General features: G+C 43.3%; 1 protein-coding gene across 1 annotated transcript in view; it reads right to left on the bottom strand.

Annotated features, from left to right (window-relative positions):
* The window catches only part of ANO4 (anoctamin 4), a 223269-nt gene that overhangs the window by 86699 nt on the left and 112829 nt on the right, over nucleotides 1-23741 (bottom strand). Inside the window, exons 8-9 of the mRNA XM_030214891.1 lie at nucleotides 17825-17956; nucleotides 3567-3673 (exon numbers count right to left, since the gene is read on the bottom strand). Of these exons, the coding sequence (XP_030070751.1) occupies nucleotides 3567-3673; nucleotides 17825-17956 (239 nt within the window). The remainder of the gene's footprint in view (nucleotides 1-3566; nucleotides 3674-17824; nucleotides 17957-23741) is intronic.

The following is a 23741-nucleotide window of genomic DNA, read 5'->3' on the forward strand; positions in this document are numbered from 1 at the left end:
ACCAAGTCAGAGTTACAGCGGCGCCCAGCAGCAGTAAAATGTGTGCAGACTCTGCCCTTCTCTCTCTCTCTCAGCTGTGGTCCCGCCCTCATTTCCTGTTTCCGCAAGGGCGGGACCACAGCTGAGAAAGAGAGAGAAGGGCCGAGCCTGCACGCATGTTACCGCTGCTGGCCGCTGCAGTAACCCTGACTTTTAAAAATTGGAAGGAGGCCAGGAACTGGGAGGGAGGGAGGAAGGATGGGAGGGAGGACCAAGGAACTGAGAGGGAGGGAGGGAGGGAGACCCTGAAACTCAGAGGGAGAGAGACCCTGAAACTCGGCGGGAGGGAGGGGGACCCTGAAACTGGGAGGGGGGATGACCCTGGAACACGGAGGGAGGGGGCACACTGGAACTGGGAGGGAGGGAGGGGGGCCCCTGGCACACACTCTCAATCTCACACACACACTCGCACCCAGTCTCACTCTCTCTCTCTGTCACACACACACACTTACACAATCACTCTCTCTCTCTCTCAGTCACTCTCACACACACTCTCTCAAACATACAAACTCTAAGGAAAACCTTGCTACCGCCCGTTTCATTTCTTTGGGAAACGGGCCTTTTTTACTAGTGTGATATATTTCCATGGATTTCTTTTTTTAAATATGTATTGCAATATTTAAATGCAACAACAGTGAGGCTGATATTCAAAATGACATCCAATTAGTAGAATAAGTCCTGGTGAGCACTATCCGGACAGTGTTGCAAAGTATTCAAAGTTGTCAAAATGCATGCGGAATATGAAAAATTGCAGGAAGAACTTAGGAAACTGGCATTCAAATGGCAGATGAAATTTAATGTGGACAAATGCAAAGTGATGCACATTGAGAAGAAGAATTCGAATCATAGTTATCTGATGCTAGGGTCCACTTCAGGAGGTGTCATTGCAGACAATACACTGAAATCTTCTGCCCAGTGTGCAGTGACAGCCAAAAAATCAAACAGGTTGCTAGGAATTATTAGGAGAGGGATGCAAAATAAGACCAAAAATATTATAATGCCTCTATATCGCTCCATGGTGCAACCTTAAGTATTATGTTCAATTCTGGTCACCATATCTCAAAAAAGATATAGTGGAATTAGAAAAGATTCAAAGAAGAGTGACAAAAATGATAGATAGGATGGAACCGCTCCCATATGAGGAAAGGCTAAAGAGGTTAGGGCTCTTCAGCTTGGAAAAGAGATGGCTGAGGGGGGATATAATTGAGGTCTACAAAATCCTGAGTGATGTGGAATGGGTAGAGGTGAATCGATATGTCGCAAAAAGTACAAAGGCCAGGGGACTCTCAATGAAATTGCATGCAGGAAACATTTTTTCACTCAAAGAATAGTTAAGCTCTGGAACTCGTTACCAGAGGATGTGGCAACAATGGTTAGCATATCTGGGTTTTTTAAAGGTTTGGACAAGTTCCTTAAGGAAAAGTCCATAGTCTGTTATTGAGATGGAACTGGGGGAAGCCACTGCTTGCCCTGAGATTGGTAGCATGGAATGTTGCTACTCTTTGAGGTTCTGCATAGAATGTTGCTACTAATTGGGTTTCTGACCTGGATTGGCCACTGCTGGAAGCAGGACACTGGGCTAGATGGACCATTGATCTGACCCAGTATGGCTGTTCTTATGTATTTCTTCTGACAGCAGCAGCTCTATCCGGATAGTGCCAGGGTGGTTCATGGACAGAGCTGGGGAGGAGCCAGCACTTATCCAGATAGGGGAGACTTTCAATACACTATCTCCCAAATTCTATATAGTGTGACTTAAGTTGTGCACTCAAATCTAGGTGTATTCTGATTTGCGCATGTAAACAACACATTCAGCTCTGATAATTGGATGTTAACAAGCAATTATTGGCATTAATTATTTACACACAGTACTCACTAAGCAAATTCTATAAAATAGTCCATGTAAACTTTACTGTGTGGATTTCAAAAGGAGGCGCAGCATGGGTGAGTCATGGGTCTTCCTAAAATTTATGTGTTTGACCTAGGTAAAGAAACTTGGCTTTATCCTTATTAAGTTTTAAGAAATTACTATTAATCCACATTTCAAGAGTTGATATACAGTCTTTTATCTTATATGCTGATACTTCAGCGGTCTGAACAATAGGAAATAGAATTGTAATATCGTCTGCATAACTGAAAACTTTAAATCCAGCAATACTTAATTCCTGGCCAAGAGAGGACATCAATATATTAAATACAGTGGGCGATAAGAGGGAACTCTGAGGAACCCCACAAGTAACCAACCATAATTCAGAATAAGACCTATTAAATTTCACTTTATATGTCCTTGAGGTAAGGAAGCCCTGAAATCAAGATAGCACATTACAACTAATACCAAAGTTGTCTAAGATATTCAATATTAGTTGATATTCCACAAGGTCAAAAGCACTTGACAACTGCCAACTGCCAATTAATGCCGCAAATGCCGCGTGTGGTAGGAAATAAAATAAAATAATTTGTCCCAGCAGTATGGGCGCATGATAAAGCCGAAATTAACGCTAGGGGGCACACTAGCCTGGAAGTAGTTTCATTTTGGTGTGCTGGGACAAATTATTTTTTAATTTACGGCATTAATTGGCAGTTGCCTAAGAATTGAGAGTCTAGTGGTAAAGTTTTCTACTCGGGGAGGAGGAGGTTTAACTGACTGTGAGTTCATACTGGACAGTAGCACTGGGCACTGACCTGGACAGTAACAGGCCGTCTCTAGCAATTAACACCAGGGGTGTAGCCAGACTTCGGCGGGAGGGGGGCTCCAGAGCCCGAGGTGAGGGGGCACATTTTAGCCCCCCCCCCGGCACCGCCGACCCCCCCCCCCCCCGCCATTGCCGACCCCGCCACTGCCACCAACCAACCCAACCCCCGCCAGCCGAGGTCCTCTTCTTCTCGCAAAAGGCTTCCTTCTGTTTCTGACGCCCTGCTCGTTTATTTGTTTCTGGATTTAGATTTCAAACTAGATTTCAGAAACAGAAGGAAGCCTTTTGTGAGAAGAAGAGGACCTCGGTTGGTGGGGTTTGGGTCCCCCGCCAGCAAAGGTAAGCGATGGCGGGTTGGCAGCGGGGGGGGGGGGGGGTCGAGAGGGTCGTTGGCAGGGGGGTCCAGGTCCAAATCTACGTGAGCCCAGGCCCCCCTGGCCCCATGTAGCTACGCCACTGATTAGCACATGCTAAAAACGCTAGCGTACCTTTGTAAAAGACCCACACACAGTGCTGTATACTAAACATGTATGAGACAGTTCCTGCTTGACTGTGTTTACAATCTAATCAAGACAGACAAACAGGACAAATAAGGGATTAGGGATTTATTACCATAGCTTAGTAAAAGGACCCTAGACTGCTTTGTAATTTTATATATAAGGTGATATATAAAGTTTGAAATCTAAATTCAGAAACAAATAAACAGATATACACTGAGCCTCTAACAGACTGAACAATATTGCAGAAAGCTTTAAAAGAATGAGTGATGATAACTGACATTTTTGTGCTATATTTCAAAATAAATCGTTTTATAGTGGCATATTCGATGCTTACCAATTTTATTTTTTCCTTCTTCATATTTCACTCTTTGCAATATATGATGTACAATTTTACTTCTTGTGGCATTATTGAAGAAAGTGTCTTTATTGTGAATGATGAAACTGCAAAAGAAATAAAAAGGTGATGCACCCAAACCTCTTGATCACATGCTATTGCCTTAAAACTTTCACCGTGATCCAGAAGTTCACAAGGAACAGCTATTGGGCCAATGCTCAAAAAGTCACCATAAACAGTCGTGTGCACTTATATCAGCGGCTTAACTTACCGAACTCAGAACAGCAAATGATGCTCAAAGACAATCGCAAGCAAATGAGACACACAGAAAGTCTGGGTGCAGTTCAGAAGGGAATCTAGAACATGTGCATAACGGTTTTGCGGTAAGCATAGATGTTCTGTGCACACCCCGGAAAAAACTCCCAGAAATAGCAATAACTGTGTAATAGGCATGCATCATAGATATGCCTCATAGGTGTCTATCCTAAAATTGCGCCACGTGGTGCTCAAGTGCAGTAAAGCATCACAAATCTGCATTAAAAGCCCGATATTTATCAGACCACTAGATATATGCACTTGTAAGAATGGATTTTATTGCAGCAAAGTTTTATAGTGAGAGATCCTACCATAAAGCAAACTGCCTTCCCCATGCATGTTTGACCTCGAGGACCTCCCACCCAGAAATGCCAAAAGATCTGCCCGCACTTTCCTTAATCTACACTTCCCCAGCTGCAAAGGACTAAAATACAAATTAATACATGCGTCCAGCTTTTCCTACACGAGCACGCAGATGTAGAATGCTCTTCCAAACCACCTGAAAACAATTCGTAAATAACAAACTTCCGCAAATCGTTGAAAACTTCTCTCTTCACCAAAGCCTACCACGAGAATCCATAACTAACAACAACACATCACCACTCCTCCCTTACTATGATCATCTCTTTCTGTAATTACTTGACTAGATCGACTGTTAGCCTCGTTATCATTGTGATCCCTGTAACACCAATTGTATCTTTGTACCCTGAAATGGTGATGCCAAGACAGGTTTTTGTACCCTGAAATGGTGATGCCATGACAGGTTTTTGTAGGCCACATTGAGCCTGCAAACAGGTGGGAAAATGTGGGATACAAGTGCAATAAATAAAATAAAATATGTGTGCATCAGGATAACTTTTTCTTTTTGTTACATTACACTTTTCTTTATTGTTACCGCCAGAACACACACATATAATGCAAGCACATGAAAAGTGCAGATACTATTAAAAATTCCAAGCAGACCACTCCACTGAGAAGTTGCCCTTTCACATGCAACGCCACCTCAGACCTGTCAGAAAAATGTGAACATTACAGGTAGGCACTTACTTCTATGCATTGCACAGAAACGTCTGTGCATCACATGGAATGCTCATTTTAATACTAATGAGCTCATTTTAATACATTTACATTGCATTTTCAGTCACGGATTCTAAGAATGGTAAAAGCGGTGCTGAAAACCTTGCTGCATTAGTTGCACGATAATGTATGCGTAAAAGTGGCTAAAATCAGTTTAAATGAAACGCTACAAGCCCGCGTGTGCCCCCCACCTCCCCCCCGCAGCCAGGAGAAAGAGGAGCGGAGGCTGGGCCTGAAACGCGGAGCCTACAAGGGGATACTGCTGTTCAGGAAGGGAGCCAGCCCGCTAAGAATGGTAACAATGGGAAGCCAATTGCCTTTACAAATTTTCTCAACACAAACTGTGAGTACATTGAACCAAATTCTGAGCGCTCCCACTCCTGTCTCTACTTTGGGAAAATTGGAAAAACCGGCCATAGTGACTTTAGAGTCACTCTCGGGACCTAACTTATACACGACATTCCTCCCTTTTAAAGTTGGTTGAAAAAAATGAGGCACATTTAAAGGTATTATCAGAAGCTGTCCTTTTACAAGCTCAAACTATCACCCAGTATTCTTCCCAATTAAATCAAATGGGGGAAAAATTACAAACATTGAAAACAATGGGTCAAGTCTCAATAAGGGACCGGAATTATACTTTCCGACGTCTAGAATACTTGGAAAATCAAGCAAGAAAACTGAACTTGAGACTAATTAATTTTCCAAGGTCCCCACTGATATCCTCAATAGATATGGTGAAAAAATATTTGACGGAAGTATTAGGAATGCCAAGTGAATCACTTTCTCCTATTGTGCGTGCACAGCAGGGGCATATCTGCGTGGGGCCACAGGGGCCTGGGCCCCCGCAGATTTCGCCCTGGACCCCCCTACTGCCGCCATGGGTACCTTTGCTGTTGGGGGACCCCAACCCCCACCAGCCGAGGTCCGCTTCCTTCCTTCCGCTGCGAGGTTTTTTAAGTTCTTCATCGGGATTCATCCTTGGTCACTCTGTGCTGCTGTTCAAAGAAGCTGCTAGCTGAATGCAGTTTCGGACTGAGTCTGACGTCGCTGCTGCACGTTGTACGTGCAGGACGTCAGACTCATGTACAACGTGCATCAGCGGCAGGAGGAAGCGGACCTCAGCTGGTGGGGGTTGGGGTCCCCCACCAGCAAAGGTACCCACGGCGGCGGGGGGGGGGGGGGGGGTTGGAAATGGCGGCGGCGGCTGGGGGGGGCTATAATGTGCCCCCTCACTCTGGCTTCGGCCCCTGCTACCGCCGACTTTCAGATACGCCCCTGGTGCACAGTATATACAAGCTAATAAAAAGAAGGATGGAGAGATTTCGCAAATGCAAATAGGAGAAGGTATGAACTTGACAGCATTTTTGGAGTCATTGTTGGAAATTATTACTCAAAGAACCACAGTGGTGGTAACTTTTGCACTAGAAATGGACAGAGACGCTGTTTTAAAACTTTCCTTTAGACATTTGGACTCTCAGTTTTTAGGTTCCAAAATAAGAGTTTATCCAGATCTCTCTAGAGAAACCCAGAAGAGACGCAGGGCTTTCCTGGCTTTGCAAGCGAGGACCCTGGCTCTTGGAGCTAGTTTTGTTTTGAAATTTCCCTGTATCTGTCGTAGTTTGTATCAAACTAAACAATTTCAGTTTTTTGAACCTAAACAGCTAGAGGAATTCTTATTAAGTAGAGAGGAAGTAGTGGTAACAGTGCAAATGATAGGCTTGAAAAGAATTGCTGGACGTAAGTTATTATGTATTTCAATTAATGTTCTAACTGGACATTAGTTATTGTTTTTGTATCATATTTTGCTTATTACTTCTCATCTCTTTTGGAGCTGTATTAATATGAAACATAATAAAAAATAAATAAATAAAAAGACATTCTACAAGCCCAGTAAGGTTTGAGCATCAACCCCTACGGACTGTGTCAGTAGTTGGTCATGGACACTGAGGGGGTCTTTTACTGTGATAGCATTTTTAGCATATGCTAATGATTAGCATGCGCTAAACGTTAGAGATGCCCATCGGAATATATGGGTGTTTCTAGCGTTTAGTGTACGTTAATCATTAGTGCGTGCTAAAAATGCTACCATGGCTTAGTAAAAGACCCCCTGAGTTAGCAATTTACAGTCACACTGGCTTTTATGGTCCTAACTTAGGTCCCCTTATACTAAGCCACGAAGGCACCTGCACGCACCCAACGCGCACCAAACTGGAGTTACCACCCGGTTACCGCGTGGCCCTTGTGGTAATTTTGATTTTGGTGTGTGTCCGCTACGCCCGTCTGAAAAATATATTTTAGTTTCTGGCGTGCGTAGCGGATGCACGCCAAGTGGCATCTGATGCACGTAGGTCATTACCACCCAAATTCTTTACCATTAGGTCTATGGCTGGAGGTAAGGTCTCAGACCCAAAATGGACGCGCAGCAATTTTGATTTTGCCGCGCGTCCATTTTTGGGGGAAAAAAGATGCCTTTTTTACAGGTGCGCTGAAAAATGATTCTGCACGTGCCCAAAACCCGCGCCTACACTACTGCAAACCATTTTTCAGCGCGCTTTGTAAAAGGACCCCTTAAAGATTATTGGAGATTCTGAGACTACACAGATTGCTCTTTTACTTCTGTATATCATGGTCTCTTCAGTAATCCTTTTGCTGATCCAATAAAGGAAATAAAATGTGCTCAATCAATCATATACACATGTAATCTGTTATTAATTCCTGAGTCACAAAGAAAAGTGTTCCTAACAGGGGCATAGCCAGACTTCGGCGGCAGGGGGGGTCCAGAACCCGAGGTGAGGGGGCACATTTTAGCCCCCCCAGGCGCCGCCGACCCCCCCCCCCCCCCCCGCTGCTGCTGCCACCACCACCAGCAACTTTGACGACCCCCCCTTCCTCCGACGACCCTCTCAACTCCCCCTCCCGCCGCCAACCCTGATCTGCAAGGCTTCGTTCTGTTTCTGTGAGTCTGACGTCCTGCATGTACAACATGCAGGACGTCAAAAACAGAACGAAGCCTTTGCAGGAAGAAGAGGACCTCGGCTGGTGGGGATTGGGGTATCTAATCACTCATTTTGCTCCCTTTTCCTTATGCAGTGGAATGGTGGGAATCTGCACAGCCAAAATATTTTCAATTTGTTTTCATATTTTTCTGAATTGTTCCACGTTTTCAAGTGGTTTTTTAAAGACATTCTTTTTATTTATTTTTAGTTTTTAAATGTGCTTTATTTTAATTAACATTTCCAAGCACAATGTTAATTAGGCATTAACATTTATGCGCACAACTCGCTATGCGTATTCTGTAACGTGGTGCACCTAAATTCTAAGTCGCATAGTTGAAAAGGGGGCATGACCAAGGGCAGGGCGTGGGCGTTTCTAAAATCTATGCAAGTTATTATAAAATACACACACTCTGCACCTAATTTAGGCATCAGGATTTGGACACGTGGAGAGGCGCTCGGCGTTATTCTATATACTGCGTGGAAATTTAAGCCTATTCTATAAAATTTAGGCATACTTTGCAGAATATACCTTGGCGCATTTTTTTTCTGCACAGAGCTTTCAGGTACCATATATAGAATCTAGACTTTTATGCACATCAGAACTTTTCTAAAACATGTATATTGATTGTATACACATTAACATAGGCGCCGACTCCGTGGGTGCTGTGGGTGCTCGAGCACCCCCAATATTTCACCCACCGGAAGTTCGTTCCCTCCCTCCCAGTCCAGGCCCCCTCCCTCCAAATTTTAAAAGTCATCTATTTTACCTCATCGGGGTTAGGGCGGCAGCAGCGGTAAAAAGCATGCAGGCTCGGCTCAGTGCTTAGTTCAGTTTTCCCTTCTCTCTCTCTCTCAGCTCTGGTCCCGCCCTCATTTCCTGTTTCCACAAGGGCAGGGCCAGAGCTGAGAGAGAGAGAAGGGAAAACTGAACTAAGCACTGAGCCAAGCCTGCATGCTTTATACCACTGCTGCCGCCCTAACCCCGACGAGGTAAGATAGATGACTTTTAAAATTTGGTGGGAGGGGGCCTGGAACTCGAAGGGAGGGGGAACCCTGGAACTGGGAGGGAGGGAGGGGGGACCTGGAACTGGGAGGGACTGGAACTGGGAGGGAGGGAGGGGGGAATGCACCACCTATTAAAAAAAATTCAGCACCCCCAATCATTTTGAAAACTTGGCTCCTATGCAGATTGATTCACATGTTTATGTATGTACAATCAAGTTGGTAAGCACAACATTTTTAAAGCACCCAAATTAGTTGAATGCATGTAACAAATGCACATCCCTAGTAACTGTTATCTAGTAGTACTAGAGAATTGATAAGCAGTAGTAACAGTGAATTGTAGCACAGACAATTTTACCTAAAACAGTGGCCAAATCTGTGTGAAAAGAAATGTCTAGTTTAGCTCAATAATGGTGAGATTCTGACTCAGCCTCCATAGGGAAATAGTAGGGATGTGCCGTCATTTCAAAATGAATTTAAAGTTCAAGATTTAAAGCATATCTCAAACACTACACATTTTCCCACTTTTGATGATAATATCAATCGTAGCATACACATTTATATACAACTGCATATTCTATCTTCAAACATGGCCAAGTTTCGAGAGTCTTCATCAGGGAAGAGGCATGCATCACTAAAGTTGCTCCTGCACATACAGAAAAAATGGCTGCAGGAGCAACTTTAGTGATGCATGCCTCTTCCCTGATGAAGACTCTCGAAACTTGGCCATGTTTGAAGATAGAATATGCAGTTGTATATAAATGTGTATGCTGCGATTGATATTATCATCAAAAGTGGGAAAATGTGTAGTGTTTGAGATATGCTTTAAATCTTGAACTTTAAATTGATCTCCACACTATAAATATGTCTCCTTTATTTGATTGGTCATTTCAAAATGGGCACCCCAACATAATAGACCATACAAAAAAAAACCCAACAAAACAGACTAAAACCAAAACAAACCATGACAAAAAAAACCCCACAACAAAACAACCCAAGACAAAATAGACTCTTAACCAAGCTGGATTATGTTTTCAAGCAGATTTATGATTCTCACTAGATACCAAGTGTGGATAGTGAAGTCAAGCCGTAGGCAGGTGCCAGGACTTTCAAGTGACAAGCCGTGGACTTTCTCAGTAATTTATGGCTCCTTCACTTCTTTGTACACTTCAAATTCGTACCATTCAAAAATAAATCTATTTCATCAGGCCCTTTTGTCGGGAGTCTATTTTGTCAGGGACCTTTATGTCGGGAACTTTTTTGTTTGGAACTTTTTTGTCTGGTTTCTTTTGACCAGGTGCCTTCAAAATGGCATGAAAATATCAACAAACAGCTCATACATAATTTCCCATATGTTGTCATTCAAACTAAGGGGCCCTTTTACCAAGCAGCTGCTGCACCCCTCAGTCGGGTCTTGTGTGGTGCTGATGTCACTGCTGCCACCTTGACTTTCTCTTGGTGCCTTGGGGTTGCTGCCCTGGCCCAGAGCCTTGAGGTATTGCTGCTACTGCTGTGCTGACCTGCCCCTCTCTCTCTGCACCCTACAACATCCCTGTCCCTTCTATTTCCCCTGTCCCTCACTGTGGGGGTCTTTTATGAAAGATTAGCTCGAGTTATCTGCAGCAGGGTCCATAGGAATAAAATGGCACTTGCTGTAGATAACTCGAGCTAACCTTTAGTAAAAGACCCCCCTCAGTGCCTAGAGTGAATCAATTCCCTTGGTTTGCTAAAATGGTTCTCTAGAAATAATCACTCTTAGGTTTAGGAAATATGTGTTGTGGTTATTCCTTTGTTACTCTGACTGCTCGTCATTTTGGAGAAAAGCATTATATAAATTATGCCATTTAAGAACGATTGCATAATACAGTGCTATTCATTTGAATTATTCCTGTATTTGATGGCTGATGTTTGAATCTCTCCCCAGGGGTTTTGAGTAGATAAAGAAGAGGATTATTATTGAAAACTGGCATAAACTTTCAGCATAGACGAGCAGAATTTACCAACTGTGATATGATCCATCAGTGGGTAACTATGCAGCTGCAGTACTCAGTTAGATTGAGATCTGCTCAGGGTGGACCATGCAAATTGCTGACTTTCACTGATATAGATTACAAAAAATCAGGAAGATCAAATCCAACCAACCAAGTTAAACCTTAAACTCACTATAGTAAACTTGGGTTCAGAATAATTTATCTTTTTATATATATATATATATATATATATATATATATATGCACTTTAAAAAAATGCTAAAGTGTCTTAAATTGTTTTAAATGTGCTCAGACCATACCGTTTACACCCATTATATCCCCAAGAGGAATATGTGGTGGTGTCACAATGGAACCATCATTGCACATGTGATGTTCCACCTCCTAATATTTGTGTATGTACATACAGCTGTGCCCAAGTAGATCTTACTCACCGATGTATGCGTATATCTATAATACATATATATAAGTCATGAACTACTCACATTAAATATTGTTAGACTTGAGCTCAAACCTCCGCCCATAAATTATGGTACATTCCATATTACCTTCTGATACATGGATAATAAAACATACAGTTCAACGTTTGTTAAACCTAAAGGAGGAATATGTTAATACATGACACCCTGATCTCTCTTCCCCCACATATCTTACACAAACCAACCCACAATGCGATATACACACATATTCACATAATTATTTCACTTCCCTTGGGATATATTGTGCTCGTGCTTGTGCTTCATTAAAATCACATATCATTCATCCATTCCAATCTTGCCATCAAAATAACTGCTCCCTTGGGCACAGCTGTATGTACATATACAAATATTAGGAGGTGGAACATCACATGTGCAATGATGGTTCCATTGTTACACCACCACATATTCCTCTTGGGGATATAATGGGTGTAAACGGTATGGTCTGAGCACATTTAAAACAATTTAAGACACTTTAGCATTTTTTTAAAGTGCATATATATAGATATATATATATAAAAAGATAAATTATTCTGAACCCAAGTTTACTATAGTGAGTTTCACTGATATAGGACATGAATATATATTACTAGTATAAAAGGCCCATTTTGGTAGGCAATGAAACGGGCGCTAGCAAGGTAATCCCCCCCTGCAGCATCCTTCCTGTCTCCCCTGCCCCCCCTGCAGCCACCCATCTGGTCTCAGGACCCCCTCCCCACCAACCCTCCTCTGCCTCTGCAGCCACGCATGTGCAGCGGCCCTCCTCTCTCCCCTGCTCCCCCTGCAGCCACCCATGTCCAGCGACTCTCCTCTCCCCCTGCAGCCACCCATATCCAGTGACCCTCCCCTCCCCCCTCGGCGCATCACCCAAACCCCTACCCCCCCCCCCCCCTCAGGCACATCAACCCCCTCGCCACCTGCAGCCGCCAATACTAACGCTGTCCGGCTGCTGCTGCGTCTCTTGTTGAACAGCAGCGGCCGGTACAAAAAGAAAAAAGCCAAAAAAAGATTTTAAACCTGAAACACGGCTCCATAGACAGCCATCTGGCATTGGCTGTCATCTCTGCAGCCGTTCCTCCTCTCCCCTCTGACGTCGCTGTGCTCCTCCGGGGTCTTCCTGCAGGGTCAGTGATGTGGAGGGGAGAGGAGAAGCGGCTGCAGTGATGACAGCCAATGCCAGATGGCTGTCTACGGAGCCGCGTTTCAGGTTAAAAATCTTTTTTTGGTTTTTTTCTTTTTGTACCGGCCGCTGCTGCTCCATAGGAGAAGAAGCAGTGGCCGGACAGCGTTAGTATTGGCAGCTGTGGGTGGTGAGGGAGTTGATGTTCCCGCGAGGGGGGGGGTAGGGGCTTTGGTGATGCACTGGGGGAGGGGCTTGGGTGATGCGTCGAGGGGGGGGTAGGGCTTGGGTGCTGCGCTGGGGCTGAGGGGCTTGGGTGTTGCGCCGAGGGGGGGGCACTGACAGCTGTTTGCCAGGCAGGGGGAGGAGAAGGGAAACAAGCTCCGTGTGTTTCCCTACTCCTCCCCTTGCCTTGGAATCAGCTGTCAGTGACATCACTGACGTCAGTGCATTCTAAACTGCCTAGCAGACCACCTCTGAGGGAGCCACGGTCCCAGGTACATTAGAACGTTGGAGGTGAGAATTATTATATAGGATGATGTGGAGGAGAAGATATATTTTTGTGTGTTCCCTCTGCACAATATATCAAATCGGTGTACAATACAGAATAGGCATTTGCTGTGATTGTCTCAACACGATGGAAAGTACTTCTGCATAATTTGAGATTAGACTGGGATTAACTTAATTTAGGAGACAGTTTAAAACACAGCAGACAGCTTTTTCTTAGAATTTATTGTTATAGCTGAATTATATATTTTTCCCTAGATAGCTTGGGGATGCGCCAAACAATGCCCCTCAGATTTGGAACAATCTTCCCTTCCCTCTCCGTATCAATTCCCCTTTTAGGAACTTCAAATCAGAACTTAACATGTGGCTTTCAAACAGACCTTTGGGATAATGGAGAAATAGAGACCACTGGCTTCCCCCTTCTCTTCTGTTGTTTTTATTTCTCTTCATCCTCTGTCCCCTCTCTCTTCCAGTTCTTTCACCTCCTTCCTTTAGTTCTCCTACCTTTCTTCTCTTTGGGCCCTGTTTACTAACAGGTTTATTTTTGAAAGTGATCGCCGGCCATCTTCCGACATAAATCGGGAGATGGCCGGCGATTTCGCAAAAGCAGCGAAATCGGTATAATCGAAAGCGGCATTTTTGACACTATCGCCACTTTCACGTCACCACGCCGGTGAAAGTTCAAGGGGGCATGTCAGCGGCGAAGCAAAGGCGGGACATGGGCGGGCATGGGCGTGGCTACCAGATGGCCGGCTTTTGCGGATAATGGGAAAAAAAAGCGGTGTTAATCAGTATTTCGCTCTCAGGAGCATTTTGCCGGCTTCACTTGGTCCATTTATTTTTAGGACCAAGTCTCAAAAAGGTGCCCCAATTGACCAGATGACCACCGGAGGGAATGGGGGATGACCTCCCCATACTCCCCCAGTGGTCACCAACCCCCTCCCACACTAAAAAAATAAAAAACAAAACACTTTTTTGCCAGCCTCTATGCCAGCCTCAAATGTCATACCCAGCTCCCTGACAGCAGTATGCAGGTCCCTGGAGCAGTTTTTAATGGGTGCAGTGCACTTCAGGCAGGCAGACCCAGGTCCATCCCCCCCCCCCCCCCCACCTGTTACACTTGTGGTGCTAAGTGTTGAGCCCTCCAATCCCCCCCCCCAAAACCCACTGTACCCACATGTAGGTGCCCCCCTTCACCCATAAGGGCTATGGTAATGGTGTAGAGTTGTGGGGAGTGGGTTTGGGGGGGATTTGGGGGGCTTAGCACCCAAGGTAAGGGAGGTATACACCTGGGAGCTATTTGTGTATTTTTTAAAACATTTTTAGAAGTACCCCCTAGGGTGCCCGGTTGGTGTCCTGGCATGTCAGGGGGACCAGTGCACTACAAACGCTGTCTCCTCCCATGAACAAATGCCTTGGATTTCGCCGGGTTTGAGATGGCCGGCATTTTTTTCCATTATCGCTGAAAAACAAAACCGGCAATCTGAAACCCGGCGAACTCTGGCATTTGGCCGGGCTAAACCGTATTATCGAAAACAAAGATGGCCGGCCATCTTTTTCGAAAATACGGTTCCGGACAGCTGTTGCGCCGCCGCCAAAATAGATCGCCGGCGACCTATTTCACTGGCGACGTTCGATTATGCCCCTCCACGCCACCTTATAGGCGTGTTAGCATTTATAATGCATGTTAACTATGTACGCGCCTACAATAGCCCTATAGGCGCCTACACAGTTAGCGTGCGCGCTAATTGTAGACATGTTAAAAACACTAACGTGCCTTAGTAAACAGGGCCCTTTGTGTGAATGTCTCACTTTCCTGACAAAAATGGAGTTCTTCCTTTTTTTCCCAAAATGTTGTTTTGTAGTCTGTACACCACTCTGCTCTGCCCAGACAGTTAGAATGATATAATAAGTAACAATAAACTATAAACTATCACTTTTTCACATGTGCGAATATTTTTGTCCTACTCACTGAAAAATTAGAAGCCTCTGCACAGTTTTTCCGGCAATAAATGCAGTCTCTCTTAAACGTTTCCATTTTTTCTGTGCAACTCTTGACTTTCAATATGTCGAGTGAATAGACATATGTGCTTATAAAATCTCATCTTCTTTTTCATTCAAGACTTTTCCATTACAGGCCTGTCAGTTTGAAAAAGCTATGCCAATGTCTGTCCAAATGAATAGAGATTTAAAAGAGAAAAGCTGATAACCGTGATATCAGAGGCCGACTTTCTTTGGAATTAATACAGCTATCAGGATTTGTATAGCAGACACTACATTAAAGGACTGCATTAGACTTTTGTAAGTAAATGCAATTTTATTAGCTATTTCCATGTGTATAACAATGATGCACACAGAGAAATCACCTCTGAAACAGCACATGCATGCTTAACAGTACACATAAGAGTTGAACTCATTCATAATTTTATGCATTTGGAAAATGAGTATTCCAGGAGGCAGGATTGGGTGGAGTTTGGAACCACATGAGTCTGTATGCCTGTTTTACATTGGAAAATATATAAAATAATCATAAAGTAGGCCTCACTTTTTTTCTCTATATATATATTTTTATCCACTACCGACCCTTCCTCCTTTCCCCTCCTCCTCCTCCTGCTTCCTCATTCCCTTAACCACGTACTAACCCCACTCTGTAAACCGCCTTGAACCTCCTGTTGGGGTTTGTGCGGTATACAAGCTCCAGATTAGATTATTAGTATACAGAAGACCTGTTTTCTGTTTCAGAGGATGGGAAGGGTGAGTGATAAAGACTAAAGGTTCACTTTCTGTTGTGAAATGGGGTAGGTGAGGCTTGAACATCCTCTTTGGGGTTTTATTGAGGGTTTTGTTTGCATCCACTGAAAGCCCACTTCTTCAGAAAATGTTTATCTGGCGAAACCCACACAGTCAACATGATCACCATCCAACACATCACGTTTAATGATCGATGACGGAGCCTGAACAAAACTAGCATCTACTCCAAACAGATCTGTAACAAATTCAACCGAATTAAACTGTAAGCCACATTGAACCGACAACTTGATTGGAAAATGTGGGGTACAAATGCAGAAATAAATTAATTAATTAATAAAATTATTCCCCAAAGTGTCTCTCAGAATGTGACTGACAGTAGAGGCTCTTTCCTCTACTGCTTTCTCACATAGCTGTCAAATGAATGGTATTTGTTGCAGGATCTTTCTATTTCTGCTTCTGGAGCATAAACCCTTTGAATACTGGGCTATTTGTTTCTCAGATACTCTACCATGCCTAGATTGTATGGTTGTGGTTCTACCCTCTCTCCAAATATTTATATTTTGGATTCGTGTAATTATGATTTGATTTGGGGTCCACATTTTTCTTGGCACATCAATAGGATTTGATCTGCCATCTAGAAAAAACAATAGGAATCCTTCTCCTAATTAATAGATGATTTCTACCTTGGTCATAATTCTAAGAGAAATCCTAGGCTTGCAGAATTTCTATTGAATCACTGATGATCTTCCTCTATATTTTGCTAATCACCTTTGGCATTTTGGTATGAATTAAAATAAATTTAGGAATCTTCATTTTCTTATACAGCTTCTCCATGAATCCCTCCCAGATTCCACCTGGATCCCCCTCACAGGCTCTTCCAGAAACTTACTCCTGGAAAAATCTCAGGGGGCTCCTTCCTGGAATCCATGAAATTCAACCTCAAAAAGCCCCAGTACATTCTAAGCTTTTGCTTTTACTATTCCTGACCTTCCAAGACCTTAAGCAACATCTGCCTGATATTCAGCGCTATTTAACTGGACAGCACTATTTAACCGACTATCTCAGCTGAATATTAGTGCTTACCCCCGGATTCTATATAGCACCTAGAGATCCACGCTGAAATCCAAGCGGATTCTATAACAGTATATATAACTTAGTTGGCTTAACAAGCTAATTAGCATTAATAACAGCACTTAACAAGCAATAATGAACACTAATTGGTAATAATTAGAATTTATACGCACAGCTTGCTAAGCGTATTCTGTAACACACTGCGCCTAACTTCTAAAGTGTGTAGACAAAGAGGGACGGGGAAATGGATGTTTCATGGGCATGCTGAAATGTATGCATGCAGTTATAGAATATGGCCCTCTGTGCCTAAATCTATATGCCGGGATTTACGCCATGTTTTTGTTGGTGTAAATGGAGGTGCGCAGATTTAGGTGCTATGATTGCCGCCTAAGCGTATTCTATATAACACAGAATATGCTTAGGCGAATATCTTTTCTATGTGGATATTTTAGGCACCATATAAACAATCCCCCAACCTTAGCGTCTAGCTTGGTTGTGCGACATACAAGCTCATTTTCAAAGCACTTAGCCTCCCAAAGTTCCATAGAAACCTATGGAACTTAGCCTCCCAAAGTGCTTTGAAAATATGCCTCATAGCCAGTTAGCGCCACTAAGTTTAGCAGCCAGATAGACCCACATAAATAACAGTTCTATCTTTGGCCACTATAACTTAGCCAGTCAGCCAATGAATATCAACTTAACTGGCTATGTTCATAGCAGCAAAAAAAACCTAAAAAAACAGAAATTCAATGATGGTCACCAGATATGGCCCAGCATTGAATTTCTGAGTTTGCCAACGACAGTGAGAGTTAGCCGGGCTGACTCCCGTAGTGTGAAAATCAACCCCCATATTCTTCTCCCGTCATCTTTTAACATGTGTCTCCTGGTGGTGACATATGGTAAGAAATGTTAGGTCCATTATATAAACACATGCTTTATAATCTGAAAGACTTACTGGTGGATCCGTTGTTGGCTGAAGGGGGCAGTGTAGCAGTCATTCTCCTCCAGGTCTGGCAATGTTTCTTTGTCCAGTTTCATGGGCTTTCTAGGTAGCCATCCCCGAAACCTGCTTATCTGTTTCTCCACCCTGTTATACATGAAAGGAAAATTAAATAATAAATTAATCAAACTTTAATCCATGTCCCTCTAATAATAACAACAAAAACATTAGCAATATGTAGATAGTTGGAAGAGAAGCCACACTAATGATACTGCATGAACTGCTCTGAACTTCTTCAACAAAAGTCTCAGATTTTGTGAATCAAATAAATAGAATGTTCGGTTTGATTCCCAGCATCCTGATTGGCTGGTAGACTGCATTAGTTATAGGAAGAATGTTCGGTTTGATTCCCAGCATCCTGATTGGCTGGAAGACTGCATTAGTTACAGGAAATATTCTTCATTGGCTTTAAACTGCAGGATCTTTTTATTTATTTGGCATTTATATACCATTTTCCTGGCCAACATCATTCAAAATGGTTTACGCTCAGGTGTCCTGTGGTAACTGCCAAATTAGAGTGGAAGAATGAAGTTGGGCTGCCTTTGCACTATATTGTGGATTTTTATTGTTTCTTGGCAAATAAACCTTTGAGGAACTCTTATTTCTAATTTGCCTGTGTCTTTTTGGAACAGTTTCATTCTTCTACCCTTGACTTGTTCTTTGACTTTTTGTGGAACTTATGCTGTCCCTCCTTTTTGCTTGGAACTGCTAAATTAGCACACAGTAATCTGAATGCAAAAAATATATACATTTTGAGGGGAGGGAGGGGGCATGTCAGAGAGCAGAAAGTGGGTGTTCCTGCATTAAAACAGCAAATCCATATACATGCATGCTAACTGATTAATGCAGGGTCTACCATACCAATCACTGGTTGTTCATGGGGGGTCTTTGGGCAGGAATGATGCTCAGTCCCTCCTGCCCATTCCGGCACATCCTCAAAATGGCACCCCTAGTGCATGCATACCGCTAGAGGTCACATTTCCTTATACGGACATTTTATGGCTGCAGTAAAAATGGCCTTAGCATGCAGGAAAAACCTGTTCAAGGTCACGCTAAGGCCACTTTTCACCACAATTTAGGAAAAAGACCCCTTGAAAATCTCTCCTCATGGCAATATGGAACCCTGATTCTGATCTATGAGGCCAATCCCATTTTTGTGCTATTTAAACCAAATGCTTTATGATGTATGTCCTTTAAAATTAATAGCAAAACTATGTTTCTGGTAATGAAACTTACTGATCAACTATCCACATTTTTTTCTCATATAAACTTAATGTAAGACAGAACTGTTGAAGCTGGAGTACAATAAAATAAATTCAGATTTTCTGCTGTATTTGAATAAAGTGTTCTATTCTTCAGGGAGCCAATTTAAACTATTTGTAATATCAGTTCAGCTATTCGCACCAGATATAGCCCAGAGACAGAGCTGCATATCAGCTAAGTGTGATATGAATCAACCACAGATTTTTCAACAGAGAAACCTGTGCATTTAATTTAAAATGTTATATCCTGTTTTTTTATTTAACAAAATTTAGGGGCCCTTTCACTAAGCCGCGGTATGGCTACTACGCGGGTAATACACACTAAATAGACACTATTGCTGAGGTAGCATGGGCACCAGGCGGTAATTCCAAAGTTAGCCTGCGCTGTTTCCTGTGGTAGAAAATAACTTTTCTACCATGAGGGGGAGGGCATTCCTGGCGGTAATCAGCAGCGTGGCTACATTGCCGTGTGCTGGCTGATTACTGCATGAGTAACGCATGAGCCCTTACCACCAAATAAATAGGTGTTAATAAGGGCTCAGGTAGTAGATAGCTGCATGCTCCTGTCAATATTAGCGCACAGCCATATACCGCCCAATTAAAAAGGCCTTTCTACTCGCAGCTAGTGGCGTAGCTATGTAGGGCCAGGGGGGCCAGGGCCCCTATAGATTTGGCCCTGGACCCCCCTGCTGATAACCCTCTCGACCCCCCCCTCCCGCCACCAACCCTCCCCCGCCGTGGGCTACCTTTGCTGGCAGGAAACCCCATTCCCCGCCAGCCGAGGTCCTCTTCTTCCCGGAAAGGCTTTGTTCTGTTTTCGATGTCCTGCACATTGTACATGCAGAACGTCAGACTCACAGAAACAGAACGAAGCCTTGCGCGGGAAGAAGAGGACCTTGGCTGGCGGGGATTGGGGTCTTCCGCCAGCAAAGGTTGGCGACGATGGCAGCGGTGGGGGAGGGTTGGCTGCAGGAGGGGGGTCGAGAGGGTCGTTGGCGGGAGAGGGGTCGTCAAAGTTGGTGGTGGTAGTGGTGGTGGCAGCGGCGGGGGGGCAGGGCAGCAATGGCGGGGGGTCGGCGGCGCCGGGGGGAGGCTAAAATGTCCCCCCTCACCTCGGGCTCTGGACCCCCCTCTCGCCGAAGTCTGGCTATGCCCCTGCTCGCAGCGGTAAAAAATGGCCCACTGCGCGCCAATTGCATCCAAACTTTACCGCAGTTTAGTAAAAGGGCCCCACAGTGCCAAATCAGTTACAACAACGTAAAATTACAAACGGTTTTGAAAGCATGTTCTCTTAGGGGCCCTTTTACTAAGCCACGTAGGTGCCTACCCATCCCAAAGCGCGCCAATTCAGAACTACAGCCCGGCTACCATGTGGCCCGGGTGGTAATTTTATTTTTTACGTGTTCCTACTCTGCATGCTGGAAAATTTCCGGTATGCGGCGCTAACTGGTGGTAATCAGCATTGTACGCACGCTGACAATTACCGCCTAGTTAACACGCGAGACCTTACCGCTAAGTCAATGGGTGGTGGTAAGGTCTCAGGCCCCAAATAGACATGCGTCAATTTTCATTTTGCCACACGTCCATTTTTCACCCCCAAAAAAAGGCCTTTTTTGCAGGTGTGCTGACAAATGAACCTGCACATGTCCAATACTTGCGTCTACACCAGCACAGGCCACTTTTGGCGCACCTTAGCAAAAGGACCCCTGAGGCTTCTGTGGCTGGTATCATGTTTTTTGCTGCTGTCCGAGTGCTGCCGCATCTGAGTTTGCTTGACTGCTCAATATACGTACAAAAACCCTACTTTGAATGTTTTGAATTACTGCTATAGTTGCTTTATTTTAAATCATTCTTTTATAAAAATGGATAACAACAATAACAATTTAAAAAATACAAATGTAACAGCACACAAGGAATTTGAAGGCAGTAGCCTCCAGCTTAAACTGAATAATTGCCATAAATTATTTTAGACCTCTTATGGAATGCACACATATGCCACAAGACATCTTCAATGGAACTGAAAAATTGTTTCATCAACTTAAAATCAGAAATATGTTCTTAAAGTCAAAGGATCTATTTGTCAACCAGCACACGAAACAGTTGAAATAACACCACTGAAAAGCCATGATTTGTTTTCCCTTCTGAGTTAAAATATATTCTAAAAATGATTGTAAAAATAGGAGGATATTTTTCATACATTAAGTAAAACTTTATGGAAATCCCTAGATAAAATTCAGTACACACTCATGATGCACTTTTGTTTCCTGTTTTTAACTCAAAATGATAGGAAGAACCTGAAATTTCAGGGGGAGGGGGGCTGGTTCATTGTCAGTAGCATACGATATTGCTTTAATATTGCACCTATTGCTCAATAGTCAGGCTATTGTACAACAGTGGGCACAATTCACACTGTAGGGTGCACTGTTTCATCAATAGTGCACCTTGTTGTGCAATAGTGCGCACTAGTGACGATACTGTCTCCAAAATTAAAAAAAATACAAATTAGCACGAGGCCAGAAAAAATATAAAAAGAAAAAGCCCTATTTTAAAACTGTGGTAAAAATGGGCTTAGCGAATGGAAAAGTCAGCACTACGCCCTTTCTATATCACAGCTTAGTAAAAGGGCTCCCTAGTTACTACTAATGACTGGGGATAACAGTAAAATAATACATCTTAACAGTAGCCCATGTTGATAACCTCCCCCCTTACTTAAAGAAAAAAAATGTCTCTAGAAATCAAAATCACTATTTTATGTAATAAAAGTGAGCAAGTAAAGGCAATCAGGCCACTGTGACAACACTAATGAGGCTGGCTCTTAGGAATTTGGTGGAATGAGGCATTATTATTATTTGTTACATTTGTATCCCATATTTTCCCACCTTTTGCAGGCTCAATGTGGCTTACATATAACCGTTAACGGCGTTAGCCGATTACGGTCTGAACAAATACATGGTATGAATGAATACAAAGTGATATTGTGGTAGAATGAGGTACAGTTGGGGGGAACTTAGAGAGGGAAAGGGGGAAGAAGAGTCATGTAATGTCTGTTACAGTCTTTGGTTGCATTGTGTCACAGGTGACCAGGTATTTTTATGTTGGGTCGGAGGGGTATGCTCTTCTGAACAGGTCTGTCTTTAGTGCTTTCCAGAAATTTAGGTGGTTGAGTGTAGTTTTTACTGCTTTTGGTAGTGCGTTCCATAGTTGTGCACTTAAGTAGGAAAAGTTGGATGCATAGGTGGCTTTGTACTTGAGCCCTTTGCTGCTTGGGTAGTGGAGGTTTAGGTATGATCGTGCAGATTTTGTGGTGTTTCTGGTTGGCAGGTCGATGAGGTCTGTCATGTTGTGGTTCATATACTCCATATCATTTTGGCCTATTTATTATTATTATTTGTTACATTTGTATCCCACATTTTGACATCACAACATCAGCTCTGTTACCAGAGACTGAAACTCTTCACACTAAGGGTGAATGTTATCAACGTGGGCTACAATTAATTCATGTTATTTTCCACTAACTGAAGCTATTTTACCACAGGTCCCATTTTATGCAATGAGACCAAGTTACTAACAACCTGGGTTAACAGTAAATCAACACATCTTAATGGTAGCCCATGTTGATAACCTCCTCTCTCATTTGAAACTGGGGCTGGGATCTGGTACCATGAGCCTTCATACCCAGGGGCAATTCTATTGTTTTATATCCTCTCCACTGTGCTGCCACTGAATGATAATTGGGATTACCGCTCTTTCAAGAGACTGCATATATGTTGTCTCTGGGAATCCCATTACCTATCCTGGTTATGGATGATCTAATGTGCATTACAACTCTGTTAATGCGCACTAATGAACTGTGGGAAACTCTTGATAGCTCACTATCTTTCCATCTCCACATCTCAGGAACTGTTAAGACCTGTTTTTCAAACTATGGATGTTATATTCTATTCATCGACTGTTTGGAATATCTGCCCTCCATAATCTTGTTCTTGCGTTAGTAATTTCCAGTTTAGATTACTGCAATGCTCTACTACACAGAACTAGTCAAAAGACATCCAGCATCTTCAATTAATGCAGAGTTCGGCCTTGCACCTCCTCATAGACACTGGGTGCTTTGATCATATCATATCTCCCCCTCTTTTGCAGGCAGGGCAATGACTCCCTGAGTCCTATTCAACATCCTTTAAGCTGCTTGTTTTGCTTTTTAAGATCCTTCACTTAGGTCACCCTACATATCTTTCCCAATTTTTGCTATCCTATTGTCCCTCAAGGGTTTTTCACTCTTCACAAGGCCATCTTATCTAGGTTCTATCATATCATTCTGTTCATCTTTCCTCCATCAGGAAAAAGATGTTTAGTGTACAAGAATTCTATTCTGTTGGACCTCCGGCTGAACTTTCTCTACCTAACTGTAAGGCATTTGAGTCTTAGGCACTTTTGCTGTCTGACTGCGAAGGGGGGCCTAGTATCGTGCAGTGTCTGTTTCAGATCTACTTTTGCCCTCTCTGCGGTTCCTAACCTTTTCTTTCCTGTATTATTGTAGTTCCTTACCTTTCCTTCTCGTGTTATAATTTCTGTAAACCACTTTGACAGTTCTCTCCTGTTATGATTCTGCT

This window comes from Microcaecilia unicolor, chromosome 9 (assembly GCF_901765095.1).
Source record: "Microcaecilia unicolor chromosome 9, aMicUni1.1, whole genome shotgun sequence".
Taxonomy (NCBI): Eukaryota; Metazoa; Chordata; class Amphibia; order Gymnophiona; family Siphonopidae; genus Microcaecilia; species Microcaecilia unicolor.